Source organism: Canis lupus, chromosome 15, assembly GCF_011100685.1.
Source record: "Canis lupus familiaris isolate Mischka breed German Shepherd chromosome 15, alternate assembly UU_Cfam_GSD_1.0, whole genome shotgun sequence".
Lineage (NCBI taxonomy): Eukaryota > Metazoa > Chordata > Mammalia > Carnivora > Canidae > Canis > Canis lupus.
This window is the reverse complement of record NC_049236.1, coordinates 23,070,646-23,089,021: the sequence shown is the minus strand read 5'-3', so window position 1 is coordinate 23,089,021 and position 18,376 is coordinate 23,070,646. Positions and strand designations below refer to the sequence as shown.

At 34.3% G+C, this 18,376-nt stretch overlaps 1 protein-coding gene across 1 annotated transcript in view; it reads right to left on the bottom strand.

The window, feature by feature from the left end:
- PTPRQ (protein tyrosine phosphatase receptor type Q) overlaps positions 1-18,376 on the bottom strand; it is a 246,833-nt gene that overhangs the window by 166,689 nt on the left and 61,768 nt on the right. Inside the window, 5 exon segments of the mRNA XM_038558531.1 lie at positions 3,822-3,994; positions 11,467-11,613; positions 13,560-13,688; positions 15,240-15,486; positions 16,629-16,828. Coding sequence (XP_038414459.1) covers positions 3,822-3,994; positions 11,467-11,613; positions 13,560-13,688; positions 15,240-15,486; positions 16,629-16,828 — 896 coding nt within the window.

Sequence of the window (18,376 nt, the reverse complement as noted above, 5' to 3'; positions counted from 1 at the left end):
TTAGAGTTCTTAAATAGATCATACCTTCCCTGTCCTCAATTCTTATTTGGTTATTCTAATTTAAATAATATACTTAAATCCGGAAGGATAATTCTAATAGATATGTGAAATATAAAATAGTGGGCTGGGAGAGTGTTGTGGACAGTCTCTCAGATGTCCCCCCTATTATTCCTACCTCCTGCTGTTCATTCATTTGTATAATCCCTTCCTGTTGTGTGGGAGCTATTATTTGCATCTAAACAATGAAATGAGGCGCAGGTGAGAGGATGTCATTCCTATGGCTACATTATACTGTATATATTCCCTCTGCTGGCATGATGAAGCAAGTGACAGAAAACTTTCCCTGACCCACAGAAACTGTGAGATAATAAATAAATATGAGTTGTCTTAAGCTTACGGTGAATTGTTACACAACAATTAAGTTTGTGGCAAATTGTCATCCAACAATGAAAAACTAATGCAGTAAGATAGCAATAGTCCAGGCAAGAGACTGCAATCCTGAGGTGGGGTGGTGACGATGGAATGAAATATAGATGTATGAAGGCCACCCTCTGGAGGTAAAAATAAATAGCTTAATATTGAATAACTATTGAATGCTAAGTATAGTCCACGTCAGAGGTAGCCCCATGGTTTTGAGCCATTATGACAGAAAGAATAACAGAGCCATAATCTGAAAGGACGAATACCAGACATGTAAAAGCACCATAAAGTGCTTAGACAATGATCTTCAATTCAGGTCAGAGAGCTATGGTGTGCCCAGTCCAAGGATTAAGGAATTCTAAACCTAGTTATTTGGCATTTAGGCTTCAAATTAGTCTCTCTCCTTGTTCTTGATAACTGAAACTATTAGTTGCCTGGATAGACTTTCTTCTTGTGTGTCCTATGGAAACCTTCACAGATTTCCATCACCATCCCCAGAGCTTTGTCTAGTACCTGGTCTTCTTCTGGTCATGAACCAGATTTGTCGCCTCATTCTGGTCATGAACCAGACATTATCCCAAAAGGGATTTTTGTTTTATGAGGGAAAATGAGTTTAGATGTGATATATCCTGATAGAACCTCTCTACAAATGGTTGTTATTAGGAATAGAGTGTCAGAGAAAGACCAGAATAGAAAGCAAGGCAAAGGGATTACGCAAGTAGGAAGCTGTGATTGAAGTTGCGTGATCATCAAAAGAAAGTGTAAGGAGAAGGCTCAAAACAGAACTGTGCAGAAGATCTTTATCAGGAAGGAGTTAGAAAATTATAGGAGAACAAGCTTTTTCATTTTTTTCATTACACAAGACCAAAATTTTATAAAGTCACAGGATAAGAAAGTGGAGGAAGCATGAGGGAAAAAAATAGCCAAAAGCTGGAGAGTGGGAGGGCAGAAAGATGGATTCTGGAGGAGACAATGAAGATGGGGATACTGAAAAATATGTAACTACCTTATTTGACACTTAGGGGGTCACTGGTAACTTCTAACAAGATTTCGAGGATTTAGAAAATTCTTGTGTAAGGGTGTGGAAGCCATACTTTGAGAAGTTGAAGAGTGAAAGAAAGGAAAGAATCCTTACCTTGTATCAAGGTCAAGACGAAGGATAATAAATGAATACACTAAACCAGAGGTTTTATCTATTATCTCCTCTACTGCTCACCCTATAAGGTGAGTTTATAAGCCCTGCTTTAAAAATGAGGGTACCAAGTGTCCAAAAGTTGTCTTGTCCAAGGTTGTATAAGCTGGAAAAGGACAGAGCTGAGGCTAGAACCCAAGTTCATTTGGGTTTAGGGCCTCTCCCAAATCTCTGTCCCCACATCAACTTCCTAAACGATGAACCCAAACATCAGTCACATGAGAAAGCCGAAATACCAATAATGGGCCTGATCTAATAAGTAAACATACCATCATAGAAATAAGGAGAACTAATATGTCCTTTTATTGAGAGAGGATAAGGAAACTAATAATGAATGTCAATCAGGGTGAAAGTTCCAATCCCATGATTAACAATCACAACAGGTCACAATATTTAGCATAGCACTTACCACATACCACATAGAGTTCTAAGCTCTTTTATGCACTTAACCCATTAAATCCTCATTAATACCCTTTGTTACAGGATCTCTGATAAACTCTATCTTTGAGAATAGGGAACTGAAAATCACAGAGATCAGGCCAACTTTCTTAAGGTTAAACTAGCCATAATGGCAAGACCAAGGTTTAAATTCAAGCAGTCTGCCTCCTAGGTCCATGCTCTCAATCTCTCTATAGCAGAGCCCATTAACTGACCAAGGATATAAACCCAGATTTATATGACCCCAAAGCTCCTGTTCTCTTCAGTATATCACAGGAATTACAAGCATAGAGACAAGCCATAGAGACAGAGGCTGAATCACAAAGAAGTCTTTCTAGAATGTCTTAGCTTCAAGAGAAAAACAGGTGGTGTAGCTGGTGATTCAACAGATGTCATTAACAGGAGTGGGAGATCTGTCACCTAGTCCCAAAGCAGCTAACTATCTAATCTAAGACCATCTTGGCCAGAGCAAAGGTTTAAGCTTTTGCCCTTTGCCTGAGTTGTCAACTAGAATATCAGGGAAAGCATAACTCCCATCTTTTACACACAGGAAAGGAGTAAACATAGGATTGAATTTTAATCCTACGCTGGAGATGGTAAAAGTCCTGCCCAGTAAATCCTGGGCAGCCAGTACATTGAGCACATAGTAACATCAATTTTCAAGTAGGTATAAGAAGTGGAAGAAAGCAGAGACTAGAAATAGAGTGGATGATCTGTATGGGAAAAATAATAGCACAGCTAGAAAAAGCAGTGTTTCTGGACCCAAACAGTAGAAGCCAGTTGATGAATAAGCCATCATGTAGCTCCTGTGAGGCCCGTGATTGAATTCACTGGTCCTAGGGACATTAATTTTTGTACCCATACTTGGATGTGACTAGTCTGGACACTCATAGGGCATTCACAGATGAATAGCTGGTTGGGTAAGGTGAGTGAAGACAGGGAAAGGAAACCAGTGTGGCTTATATTTCTAACAGATGCAAAGGGGGAAACAATAAGACTTTCATTGTGAATAGAGGCAAACACATTGTCCTCTTATTTTATATCTATGAATAACTTAATCTCCATTATTCAGTCAATTGCTTTAAAAAAGATTATTTATTTGAGAGAGAGAGTGTGTGTGTGAGCAAGTGGAGGGGCAGCAGGAGAAGGAGAGAGAGAACCTCATGCAGACTCTCCTCATTGCAGGGAGTGGGACACGGGGCTTGACCTCACAGCTTTGAGATGATAACCTGAGCCCAAACCAAGAGTCTGATGCTTAACCGATTGAGCCACCCGGTGCCCCCATTTGCTTTCTTTATCAAACATACTTTGTTTGGATCTTTTTTTAAATGAGGTAGCTTTGAGAAAATTAGCTCCCAAACACTGAACAGGCCAAGTCATTTGTCAACAACAACCACTAAATACTGTGCTTTTCATTGGCAACTGTTCCAAATTGCAAGTAAGCCGAAGGAGTGTTTAAATCAGAACAGGAGTTTCTAAACAATTCATTAACTGAATTACCATAATAATATCCACTTATGGAAGTACCTTTAGTCCTACTTAATTGCTCAATTAACATTTTTGTATGCTGAAAAAGAATAATAGCACTTAATAATATATATTCTAAAATGAAATATGACCTAGCTAGATTATCCACATAGCCCAAATTTACTTCACTTTGTACCATGATGCTTGTCAAATATTTTATGTTTGAATGCCAAAAGTCTTCCAAGTTATCGGGGCCAAAACCAAGTAGAAGGGGCTCACCAAGATGTGAAATGAAAGTGAATACCTCATCTTTTCCTGTGAGCAAAGTATTTTCCAGAATTACTCCTGTCTCTGAAACTAGCACTTTGACTCGGTATTGGTTAATGATTCCATTTGGTTGTTGTGGTTTCTTCCAAGTAATTCTTATTTGTGTGGCTTCTACTTCTGCAAGTTGTAAATCAAATATTGGACCTGGAACTAAAAAAAAAAAAAAAAAAAAGAATAAGGAGGGAAGAATTTAAAAGTATATTTTTAAAATGTAAAAATTCCCTAAATTATTAGCTCACCATTTAAGATTTGTAAGAAAGCCTATTAGAAAATAGACTAAAACAATTTACTATTTATTTACAAATTAAATATGTGTAAGCTTCTTTAAAGACACAGATAAAGTGAATTTCTACATACTGTTCTCAAAAAATGTAAATAAGAAATAGGATAACATGGAGTAATTTCCTCAAAATGTCATAGGATTTGTTTGAAACAAATTCATTTAAAAAAAATAAACAAATTCATTAATAAAAATAACTTCCCAGAAAAAGCTGTCTAGGGATGATTAATGCCCAGTAGAAACCTTGAAAGCTTTATAAAATCATAAGAACAGAACAAAAAATAATATCCAGAAGACTTTGTCTGAAATTAAATGTAGTTGGTAAATTCAATTAGATTGTCTTTGAACTTGTTACATGAGATTGTTTGAAGAGTTGATTGATTTTGCTCTGCTGAATTTACAAATGAATTATGTGAGTCTCTAATTTCAGGTACCCTTACTCTTTTCAGTAATAAAGAGAAACAGAAACAAAACTAACATCTGGTTTACAATAAAGCACCAAGTACTTACACAAATTCTAGTTAGAAAGTGACCAAGAGTGACATCCAGTAAACCTCCCAGTAGTACAGGCGTAATAACAGATCAAGGATAAACATGCCCTGGGATTTTGTCTACTTTTTTTTTTTTTTTTTAATAGCTAGTGTGATTCTGAATAGCCAATTAAACCCTCCTCTAAGTTTATTAACCTATAAAATGGGTATAATTATATCGTTCTTATTACTAGGCAAGGTTATGGTAAGGGACCTTGAATGAAATGTTCAAGAAAGAAAATGATAGAACTCCTCATTGATGAGGGAACAGAAGGCTAGCTGAGGACAAAGCACAAGCTGACACCCCACAAACAACCCCCCCTCCCCACCCAGGTGGGATATGTGTGACATTCTCAGGCACTCCTGGCTGCCCTAAAGCCAAGGGAAAGAAAAACTAATAGTTAACTTATAGAGATTATAGCCCTATAGACATAAGTCTCCCTCAGTTTACAAAATGTCTTAGTGATTTACAAGAAAAGCATTCTTATCAGTAACCTAACTTCTGGAAGGAAACTCCCAACTACCTTAACGTTAATGCTTTACTAAAGGGAAAAACAACCTTAACTTGACAATGGCAAGGCCTCCAATATCTGGTAGGTCCTCTTTAGCATACAAAAATTCCTTTGAAGGCCTCCCTTTTCCTTACCTGCCCCAACTCCTAAGCAAATAATCAGCCACCCCTCACAGCTCACAGGCAGCTCTTCCTGCCTGCGGGTCCTATCCCATGCTTTAATAAAACCACCAACTTGCACCAAAGACATCCCAAGACTTCTTTCTTGGTAGTCAGCTCCAGACCTCAGCCAAACCTCATCTATATTCCCAAACTACATCATTATTACCAAGATGTGGTAAAACATCAAATTCATTTCCTTAGCTATTTTGCATTTGTATAGTTTTAGCAAATACCATTTAGAACAGAGGCACTTTATGGGTATAACATAAAGAATGACCCTTTTTACTTTTAAGATAACAGAAAGGAATTAAAAATTAATGTCACAACTCTTACAAATAACATTTAAAATTATCTCTAGAGAACTTATCAAACTCAACACCCAAGAAACAAAAAATCCAATCATGAAATGAGCAGAAGACATGAACAGAAATTTCACCAAAGAAGACATAGACATGGCCAACAAGCACATGAGAAAATGCTCTGCATCACTTACCATCAGGGAAATACAAATCAAAACCACAATGAGATACCACCTCACACCAGTGAGAATGGTGACAATTAACAAGGCAGGAAACAACAAAGGTTGGAGAGGATGTGGAGAAAGGGGAACCCTCTTACACTGTTGGTGGGGATGTGAACTGGTGCGGCCACTCTGGAAAACTGTGTGGAGGTTCCTCAAAGAGTTAAAAATAGACCTGCCCTACGACCCAGCAATTGCACTGCTGGGGATTTACCCCAAAGATACAGATGCAATGAAATGCCGGGACACCTGCACCCGGATGTTTCTAGCAGCAATGTCCACAATAGCCAAACTGTGGAAGGAGCCTTGGTGTCCATCTATGATGAATGGATAAAGAAGCTGTGGTCTATGTATACAATGGAATATTCCTCAGCCATTAGAAACGACAAATACCCACCATTTGCTTCGACGTGGATGGACCTGGAGGGTATTATGCTGAGTGAAGTAAGCAATCGGAGAAGGACAATCTTCATATGGTTTCACTCATATGTGGAATATAAGAAATAGTGAAAAGGATTATAAGGAAAAGGAGGGGAACTTGGAAAAATCGAGACTCCGTAACTCTGGGAAATGAACAACAGGTAGTGGAAAGGGAGGTGGGCAGGGGGATGGGGGACTGGGTGAAGGGCACTGAGGGGGGCACTTGAGGGGATGAGCACTGGGTGTTATACTGTATGTTGGCAAATTGAACTTAAACAAAAACAAATGTAAAGATATATATATATATATAATTACATATATATAATTTATATATTTATATATATAAATATATATTTATATATATTACATATATATATAATTTAAAATTAGTGAACATGATTATGTCTACCTCAACCATACAGGAAACCGTATGGAGTTTTCATTCCATAGATTTTTTTTGTCTCTATGAAGTAACCATTTAGAAAGCCCTCTAGATACTGTAACAATACAAATATTTCTGAATGTTTTTAAATAGTTAATGACTAGATGAATGAATGAGTCATTCTTGCCTAAGATTTTTCTTACTGCAGCCAAGATTTTCCTGTACAGCATGTAGTAACACCTGTGCTCAAAACTGAGTTATAAACATGAAATTAAACCTGTAATTTGCTAATTCTTTAAATCTCCTTTTCTAAAAACATTTCAAAATTCTATATATAGAAGGATAACTCTTTAGATTGATCTGTCCCCACAGCAGTTCTAATCTGAAGGGAAAACATTTGACCTTTGAAGGATGGAGGAGGAGTTCTAGGACCCCAAAATCACTGATTCACTCCTTCATCATTCAACAGACTAAGCCCTCACTCTTGGTCATTATTCTAGGCACTTGAGGATAGAGGGAGAAATGAGATAGATAAAACCTTTTGCACAGGCCACTTCATATATATATATATATATATATATATATATATATATATATATATATATTGTCCTTATGTTTCTACCATCATATTTACCAACACGCATTTTTTCAAAGGCAGAGCAACTTTCTAATTAACTGTGTACTATGAAAATAACAGCCATTTAGAGAGTAAAGCTTCCATTCCACCTTTCTTCTACATTTTATTTTAGAATTGCTATGTAGACCAAGCATTGGCCAGTATCGTATAACATAATTCATAGAAGAGATCTGGCATTTTTCCATTTAATTTGAACTTGTGTAGAACCTCAATTAAAGAAACAAATCTAATGACTACCCTGATCAGATTAAGAGATAAGGAAACCCTGCATATCAAAAAATAAGTGTCATTTACATCTGATTTAACACATTAATGTAGTAGAAAACCAAAACTACCCAATACAGCAAAAAAGAAAAAAGTATGTGTGTATGTAAATATATATATATATATATTTTTTTTTACTGTCTCTTATTTAATCAAAGAGAACAGTAGCAGTCTCTTTACCTTCTAATATGTAAGATATTTTCAATATAACTTAATAAATATTGCTCCATGACACTAATTCTAAATTACAGTTCAAGTAAAGATTAAGTGGTTCTATATTACTCTAAAAATGTACCGCAAACCTGAATAAGAACAACTGTAAAGCTATCTCTCTCTCTCCTTTTTCAATGAAAGAAGAAAAAACTTAGGGGATACAGGAAATGACTCCATTTGTCCTTGTCCTTGTCCTTAGAAAGATACTTGATCTATTACACCACAAATTCTTATGAGGAAACCAGAGAAGTATGGATTAAATCAAACTCCTTTAATATTGATACCAAATTAACTAAAGAAAATCAAATACACAAGGCAATTATTCATGGTTCAGCATCAATCCTGAGGTGTTGTCCACAAGGATTACTTAAGAATCATTCTCAAGTCAATACATCCATAAATTTTATTAATGAAAGACAAACAGAATAGGCATATGAAGGATAAATAATATTTGAAATGATTTTAAGCTTTCGAATGAAAAAGGATTAAAAAGGAAACAAATGGTACTGGGGCAAAGAAAATACATTAAATTTTGCCATTATGTAAAGTGCCTGGGTGGCTCAGGTGGTTGAGCATCTGACTCTTGGTTTCAGCTCAGATCATGATCTCAGGGCCATGGTCTCAGGGGAGGAGGACTGAGCCCTGTGTAGGTTTCCATGCTCAGTGGGGAATCTGCTTAAGGTTCTCTCCCTATCCCTTTGCCCCTCCTGTGGTTCTCTCTCTCAAATCAACAACTCTTTAAAAATAAAATAAATTTGCCATTATCTTGCAAATTAAGTTTATTAAATTTTAATTAATTTTGAAAAAATCTATTGACAAATAAAACTCATTGAGAACCTTGAAAAGGTAAATCTTTCAGTGATTTTTCTACAAAAGATTTACTATTTGCAGAAAGTAGCAAGTTGAAGGACAAAAGTCTTCATTTTCATGGTCTATTAATTGAAGAATATATATGGATTTCAATTCTCTGCTTTTAAGAAATTATGTTAACTTTATTTTTTTTAAGATTTTATTTATTTAATCCTGAGAGACACAGAGAGAGAGAGAGAGAGAGAGAGAGGCAGAGACACAGGCAGAGGGAGAAGCAGGCTCTCTGCAGGGAGCCTGTCATGGGACTCCATCCTGGGTCTCCAGTATTACGCTCTGGGCTGAAGATGGCGCTAAACCGCTGAGCCACTGGGGATGCCCTGATGTTAAACTTTCTTATGAGATCTTTGATACTAGTGACAGAAAAGTTATTAGGGGATATTGAAGCAATAAAGTTTTACTTAAGATTTGTTTAACCGCCATGCAAATAATAAGAAAATGCTGGTACCTATGTTATATTCAATAGCATTGTCTCATTTTGGGAAACACTACTCCATGACACTTTGTAACACTGGAAATTATTAAAGTATTATTGTTTACCAAAACCATCTCTTCTTCATGTCTATGTAGAATACTGTTCAGTAACATGTCAATGAATATGTAGGAACCTATGAAATGTAGAGGAGTACTGCTATAACAACATGATGTTGATTTTCTTTGATGATCAAAGTAGACTATGAACATAACATTCTCAGTGTTAATGAAATCAGCCCCATATTACTATAATAGCATATATCGTTATCTCTAAGAGGTCAATTCAACATTCTTCTATGAAGATCTGCAGACTTGTTAGAATACTAGTTGTTTTAAAAGACATTAATTTAAAAATTGGTCCTAATGAATTTTTAAAAAGACTTTTATATATGGAGAAGAAAATAAATTGAGTAGATTTCATTAGAACACAAAGAGCACTGTTGTATTAATAAATGAAAAAGAAGAGTTTAAAATGAAGATCTCAATTTTAACTGAAAGTATATAGTTCTAGTGAGTTATTAGATTGCTCTCATATAGTTTAAAGATTCCTTTATTACAGTTTTAATTAGCAGGACCAGGACGAATTAGTGTTGTCAGAAGTTGAAAGCGACATTTACTGCATTTGCTAGAGCATTTCACTGAAGCCCTTCCTAAGTCTGAACTATCCCAAGATAACTCCATGGTGAAAGGCTGGCATGCAGAGGTAAGAGCCATGCCATTTCTGCGCTTAGTGGAACCCACCTGAGAGCCACCTGGATATGGTCAGGAGGATAGTAAGATAGTAGGATAAATTGTTTATTATATAACATAAAGGCAGTCATTTGTTCAAAATAATTTTGTGTGAAAAATAAGCCCTGTGAAATATATTGAACAATGTCCTTATATTTTTATTTATTATTTTGTGCATAAAAAATGCAAAAATAAAGAAAAGGAGATGAACTGTTTAAATGATGTCTAAAATAAACAGCATGACATCATATGTGGCAATATATTACCTATTTTCCTATTTTTGTCAAATGCTATAAGCCAAGAATAATAACAATAAAACAATAATCCTAAATTGCAGATTCAGCTAAGGGGCACCAAAACTGGCCAGATTTGAAGGAAGACAAAAGATTCTGTATTTAATCGTATAACATAAGAATAAAAATCAGTTGATCAATTAAGTTGTTTGAGAAAATGCTATTAAAACCAAACTCAAAAAAAATAAATAAATAAATAAATAAATAAATAAAACCAAACTCAAGGACTCTAGTCTGATGAGGGCCAGGTCACTGCTGTTTTTGAGAATCATTCATAAAGCTGTCTAACTTTCCAAGAAATGCTTAAGAGCAATGATTAGGTGAAGGGGAGATTTAAGGTGTAATGGAAAAACATACAAAGCTAAGACTCTTCTGACAGAAACACAATAGAAAAATGTTAATATGAGAACAGTTTGCTTGTAAGTATACATCTTTTTCTTAATCTGTATATTGAAATCAAATATGCATCAGCATTTTCATTTGAAATTGATATAAAACATAATTTTTATGTTCTTTCAACAGCAAAATACTACCAATGGTTAATTGTTCTTTGAAGGGGAGAAGTACAAAATTCCCTAATAGTTGCTGCCCCCTAATGGTCAAATACTTGAGTGATTTATCTGAAAAACATAGGCCCCAGTCTTTAGTTGTACGTGCATTGTGTGCACTTGCACACACGTATATTTAATTTACAAGTTACGGTATGTTAGCTATCACACAAAATCTGGAAACTACGTTATGAGACAAAGTGCTAACATTTTTTAAACATCTAAAACTGTGATGTTTAATACATGCAAATAAAAATTTTGTTTAGGAGAGCTATTGTTTTTGTTATTTCAAGATGGGCTGCTAAATTTATATTATGCACCCTCTAGGAATCCTCCCTTGCTTGAAATACCCTTTTGTTATCTTTTTTTATCTTTTGTTATCTTTTGTTATCTTTTGTTATAAGCATTGGGGATATATGGATTCCCCTAGATATTATTCTGTGAGAAAAATCTATTCTATATTGAATAATGTGAATCAAGCAATGTTAAATGTGTTTGTTTACTTTGGCCTCTTGTTGAGGTTTTGCCGATCTTCAGTGTGAGTCTCCAACAGACCGATACTACATGTAGGGCTTCCTAATCTTGCTTGATCTCCCGTGCCTCTATGAAGCATGCTGTGGGTTTAATGTTCTAGGAACACATGTTCAGAATGCACTAGGTAGTAATCTGATAAGGAAGTAGCATGAATTAAGTAAATATAAACCAAATAGCTTCTCATATAATGTTTAACCAATGCAATAAAATCCACAAGCAGAGTAAACTATCTTATGAACACACTGAAGATGTTCTTACCTTCTGGAGGAGTGAATACTGAAATATTTGATTTGGGTCCAATTCCTGCACTGGTCTCAGCGGCAACATATACATCATACACTGTAAATGGTGTTAGGTTAGTGAACGCAAACTTGAGGTCTTTTGTGCTATTATCCAAAATCTGACCTGCAAAAAGCAAAAGATATTTTGCTTTTCAATTTTGAATTATTTTCTCATCAAGCATGTGATCATTCTCACATTTAAGTAGAGAGTCAAGAACAGCAATTAATGTTTGTTATTACAATTCTAAGATATTACAATTACAATTATTACAAGGTTCAAACATTTAGCTTAGTGGTACATTGATATCAGGCTAATCAAAACAATGGAAAGAACATGAAAATCTTCTAATATTCCAAATAACTTATTAAATCATAAAGCCCTATCCAATTACATTATTTTTTTAAACATTTTTAAAAGGAAAACCTTATATTTTGCTAATATTAAAATAGTGACAGTATTTTATACATAAATCCAGTCAATTAAAATGCTAAACATTCTCATTATCTTCTATAAAAAAACATATTTAGAAAATATTTGTAGTTCAGCTTCTGAGCAAAACTCCTTAAAAGTCCATTATTGAAATTCTTTTAATCCTCGACTTTGCCTCTGAAAAATTCTTTCATCTCTCCCTGTAGCTGAAACCTGGCTCTCCCCTAAAAACACAGCTTCTGTTCCCTGCAACCACTCCAAATGGTCTAATTTTTCCCACAATCATCAAGTGACTAGGCCTTCTGGTCTGGTATGTGTTTTCCCAGCACCTCAGGGCCTAGTCTTAGGTCCTTTGTCCCACACCTCCCTCTTTACAAAAGTTCACAATTTTTTTATTTCATGTCATGGATGGCCTCCACCAGCCCTTCTTGTTGCAGTGATGGATCTTCTAGGCCCAGGGTTACTCACCCTCATTCTGGGAGGTTTAGTGCCTGTTTCAATGTCACTGCTCTCAGTGCTACCATCTTAATTTGTGGTGATTTCAGTATCTTTAGAGATAATCCTTAAAACAATCCCAGCTCTCTTCAAATAATCTAACCCATCACCCTATCTCAGCCACTCCCATAGACATCGCTATTACCAGTAACTGTGAATCTTTCATGATCTCAATTTCATGCCACTGTCTCTGACCATTCCTTCTTAACTCCTATTCACTTATTCTAGGACCCTGAAGCAACAATTCATTAAGTTCACTGGGGCCTCCAATTCATTGATCTTATTATCTATTTTATTTTATTCTGTTTAGTTTGGTCCCTCACCACTTGGTTTCCATTCTTTATCTAGCCTCAATGGCACTGTCAATTATAATCACAACTTTCACAGGAGCCTTCAATTCCATTGCCCTTCTCTTGTTGAAGGGAGCTGGAGAAAATCACAAATCCACTCTAACTGATATCACTTTATACACTACCACACCTCAAATGAGCCCTAAATTTTGCCTAGCCCCCTACTCAACTTCTGTGGCCCAGTCTCTACTCTTCTGTTTTATTTCTTTCATAGAACAATAGGATCTCAGATTAGGAAAGAATTTTAAAGTTTACTTAATTGACTTCCAGAAATACATTATTTGAACCCCTCAAAATATCTGACAAGTGGATGTCTAGGTCTTGCTTGTCCACAAAGATGGAGAACTTGCTACATTATGAAGTTGCCTATATTATTTTTAGAGAGTTCCAATTATTAGGATATATTCCTTGTTCTAAGCAGATATATGATCAAATATAACTGAAGTCCATTGTTCTTCATAAATATATTTGCAGTTAGAGTAAATCAAGTCCTTTTGTTCAAGCATTTGAAGACATGTACGTCCTCTAACACCTCTCTTCTTAGGAGTTATCTCATTCTCTCAGCTTCTCCTCATGAAATAGGGAACTTGGACAATGTTTTGCCATCTGTATTTGTATTTATGATTTTAAGCAAAAAGTTCAAAGAGTCTCACCTCCCTTATTGCTTTTCTATTATTTGCTTCAATTTAGGATCTTATAAAAAAGATCATGATACTTTTAAGAAGTTTGATAATATTAACATATTTTGCATAATTCTTACTCCAAAAGATAAGCACAAAACTGATTGAGACTTACCTGATGGTCCATATAATTCAACTCTATAACTAAATTTCCCTGTTACCACATTTGGTGGGTCCCATGAAATTGAAAAGGACTTCCCTGTAATGTTGCCTGTTACACAATTTTGTGGTGGTCCTTCAGGCACTAAAATGGTTATAGAAAAAAATGAATAAATAATATATACTTAAAATAAATGAACATATTATTGCATATATACAATAAAACACAAAGTCAGAAGGAAAATAAAATGTCACATTATGAGCAAATGTTTTTTTAACTTAGGAAAGGAAAAATGAATGAATTGAAGAATTTAAATAAGACATGCTGGATCATCAGATAAACTACTTATTTACAACAGTTACTAGTTTAATTTGATGCTGTATATGACTGCGTAAGGTATTTCATTCTCATTCCAATATTGTTTCTTGCACAGTTACGTTGTCCTGATGGATACTTATGTATTTAATTCAACCAGGCCTGGGCTTCTGCCTTGAAAAATGCTCTCCCTCTGGTGGACACTGGTAGAGGGTCAGGGAATTAACTCCACCTACATCACCTTATTGGCAAGGATCCTCACTTTCTTTATCAATATTTGTATTTGGTTCCCAGAGGAAATTTATAACCTACAGTTAGAAGATTCTGATGTAACATTGGTAACATATAAAACGTAATGACATTTTTAAAGTCTACTTTTCACAGATATGTTCCTACATTTTATTTTCTTTTGATTGAAGTGAACTATTCCAAATATCTTTCTCAAGCCGAAGTTCTCATCTACTAAATTTCACTTTGTGTTATCCTTATGAAATTATTTTTTTGGCTATAAAAGAAGTATAGAAGGAGGAAATGGTATGATTTAAAGATGATTTAAATCAAGAAAAAAAACTTCAAACTTTATATGATGAAACGAAGAAGCTGACAGCTGTCATCAGGAAAAAAAAAATAATGTGCTTTAGGGAAATTATCTTACCAGCAATAATTTCTAGTAACCTCAAAAAATTATCAATCACAACTGAATATCTGATACCACATATTTAGTATAGTATCAGGTCAGTAACCACATAAATATATATGTATATATATTCTCATAATTAAATATATAAACACTCATAACTAGAAATGTGTACTCTTCAAACTTAGTAATAATAACATCTAATTACTCCCATTAAACCCAACACCATCATAAAGGAGGTACTATTGCTGTCTCCATTTTTCACATAGGGAAACTCTAGTGCAATACGTAGTTTATTTTTTAAGTACTATTTTTGTCTGCTACTGAAATATGAATCACATGATATTTCTTTCACTATAGGTGTTACCTCCACATTTGGTTATAACAGTATAAGTGAGAGGAGGATACAGATGATTATAGGAGATGAAGAAGGGCAGAGATGATTATGAACAATTGCTTAGATCAAAGAACAATAAAAGCTGATCATAGGATCACGGTTATTAGCTCAAGGATGGATTCTTTCAAATCTCCTTTCTCTTTTTAGATGCTTATGTTTGTACTGTAAAATAATATTGAAATTAAAGATGCTCCAGATGGTATGTCCATGATCTGTTACTGGGGTAGAAAGTTATTGAAAGGGAAGGAAGGTTTTAACAAAAAGATCTATATGAAAACAATGAGAGATTATTTTATAAATAATTTAATTATTTTTTTCTACATACACAAAAAATGAAACACCATACCTGATTCTGGTGTCCTGACAATGGTACTATCAATATAACCTGCTTCAGTTGTAACAGCAGAAACTTCAAAAAGATACGTTGTATAAGGTCTCAAATGTGTCACTATGAAACTTATAGGCTCTTTCCACACAGAGCTTATCTTACTCCTTGCCAACGTGCTTGAATATGTGGTACGTGATGGAGGTGTAACTCTACCAAGGGTTGGAGAAGGGCTGGTTGTACTCCATAAAAAAGATTCATTATTCTCCTAGTGAACAAAATAAATAACCATTGAAGAATAATATGGTACCTCTTGATGAACATGAGAAGTGTAATTCATTTATTTTTCCTTTATAGCATAAATATCATTCTTAAATTTATGTATATGTGTATGATTCATTAAGATTTAATAGATTATTATCTATTCAATTTACAGATAAATTTGCTAGAGTTTAATTATACCCATTTATGTCTACAGTTTTAGAATAGAATATATTTATTGTGTTCTTTATACCTTAATATTTCTTATGAGTAGGATTTCAAAAGGCTTAGAATAAAGGTAAAGCTACCGCAAAATCATTAATAAGAATCTTTAAAATTCATGTTAAAAAGTACAAGAACCAAAGAAGTAAACTATATTCCCTTTTGTGAAATTTCAAGCATAGGTCGCTTTCTCACTGGTACTATCTTTTTTTTTCTCATAAATACTCAAATGATAAAGCCAATAGCACATATGTTGCATATGTGTATATGTGCATGTATGTATGTTTATGTGCACATTAGAAATACATCCTAACTTTAAAAAGGTTTTAATACTTCTATAAATTATTTAAAACAAAAGTAATTTTCTTTGTTTCTCCAGTAATATCACAAAAATCATCCAAATTAATTTTGGAAAAGCATTATTATGGTACTTCCAGGGATTTCCCATAAATGACTAGAGTCATAAATTCTTCATCAAAGACATGCACAGCAAAAACAATCTACTTCCACAACATCACTTTGTTGCCTTCCCTTCCTCTCTTGTCACATGGAAATATTATCTTTTTTTTTTCCAGTGATATCCTATACTTTCCTATTTCAAGCCTTTATAAAATATCCTCCACCCAAAATACTCCCCTCACATGCTCTCCCTGTCCTTACACCATAGCCAATCCAAGACCCATTAACAAATGTTACTCCTTCCATGAAGTCTCTTCAGAGCTCCCTGCAGGATTTTTATACCTCTTGAATTCTCAGACCCTTCTCTTATTCTACCTTGAATATAGCCAATTGTGTATAACATGATACTATACCTAACGCTATGTAATCAAACGGCTAATAACCACTGTGGTTTAAAAAGTTTCCATATACTGGAAACTTCCCTCACCTAAAGTTTTTGAGACATAGAAAGTGTTCCACAATACTTACATTACATTCTGGCAACTTCCCAGTCAAAATGTCTTCTACTCTGATGGAGACATCTTCCACTACTATCCCACTTCTGGCATGCTTGACACTAATCTTGAAGCTGGTTATTTTGCCATTTGGTTGCCAAGGTAAATACCAAATCAGGTTTACTGAAGAATAGTTAAAGGCCTCAACTGTGAGATTCACCACTTTTCCTGGAGCTGGGAAAGTGAGAGAGATTGCAGGAAAGGAGAAAATACTATTATAAAATTTAGAATGGCATTTATATAATGTTGGGATGTTTTATTTCTCATATTATATAAAATTAAATATACTCTCTTAGAAAAAAGATCTACTCAGGCAAGACTTTTTGAAATATATTTAGTTAATTTTGCCTAAGATAAAGAACTGGAATTTGAGCTCATAGAGTTATGGTTAAGACGGAAATAAGTTAACTTTAGCATTATTTATCTAATGGATCCATGGGTGAACTATTTCAAAATAAGTCTGAAAAATATCCAATCAACAGTTATTTGTGAATCTACAAACAAATTTGAATAACAGATCCCCTCCTAAAATATTTTGGAATTACACAGATTCCTTAGATAATGAAGAAGTGGCAAATTGAAACAATTATTCAACCATTTATACCAAAGAGCACATTTCTGGAATGTACGTAAATATCTAGTTTCTAATATAAAGTGAATAGCACCCAACTGGTTGTGATTATGATATTTTGAGTTTTATACACCCTCAAAATCAAATTTCACCGAATTCACGATACTTTATCATCAATTATTGATAAATGGCAATAACAATCCATATGCTAGGGGCACCTGAGTGGCTCAGTTGCTTGGGCATCTGCCTTCAGCTCAGGTCATGATCTCCTGAGATCAAGCCCTGTGTGGGGCTCCCTGCTCAGAAGTCTGCTTCTTTCTCTGTCCCTCCTCTTGCTCGTGTGCTTTCTCTCTTGCTTGCTCACTCTCAAATAAATAAATACAATCTTTTTTTTAAAAAAAAGATATGCTATTCTAGCTATTCTAGCTAGGATGAGACAAACATGAAGCCAGAATGAAAGAATATTATGCCCATTAATTTCAAGGTAAGTTATGCAAAACTGACAAAGTAGAGTAAGATCCTTTAGCATTTAGAACAAACCTGATAAATACTACTGAAAGAAATAAAAACAAAACATGACGGTAAATCAATATAAGTGATAACAGAGGTGTCTACTATTAAGATACCAAATAATAAGAGTTTAAATGTACATTGTACAGAAGAATACCAAAATATGATTTGTAAGTTATATAAATATATAAATTATATAAGGAACTTAGGTTCTGGGAATGAGGGTTGTATATGAATATGAGTTAAACCAGAGAAACTAGGACAATTAAGGATAGCTGAGTTTTAATGAGAAAAATATAAAACAATTTAGAAGGATGATTAATCATTTATAATGAATGGAATGTTAGATGGAAATTTTTTCAAGGAAAACTCATCAATGTAATTATTTAAAGCTTAAGAAGGAAGGACAATGACAATATAACTCTCTGACACTAAATATTTAACGCTTCAATTTCTTTTGGATGGATATAATATAATAAAGAAAAATATTAAAAGGTTAAATATATGATGCTATGAAATTATGAATTAAAACTTTTATCATGAATCTTTTAAAACTGAATATATTTGATATATAACTGTATAAATTTAAGGTGTGATTTGATACATTTCCATATTGTATTATGACTGCCATTGTAGTGATA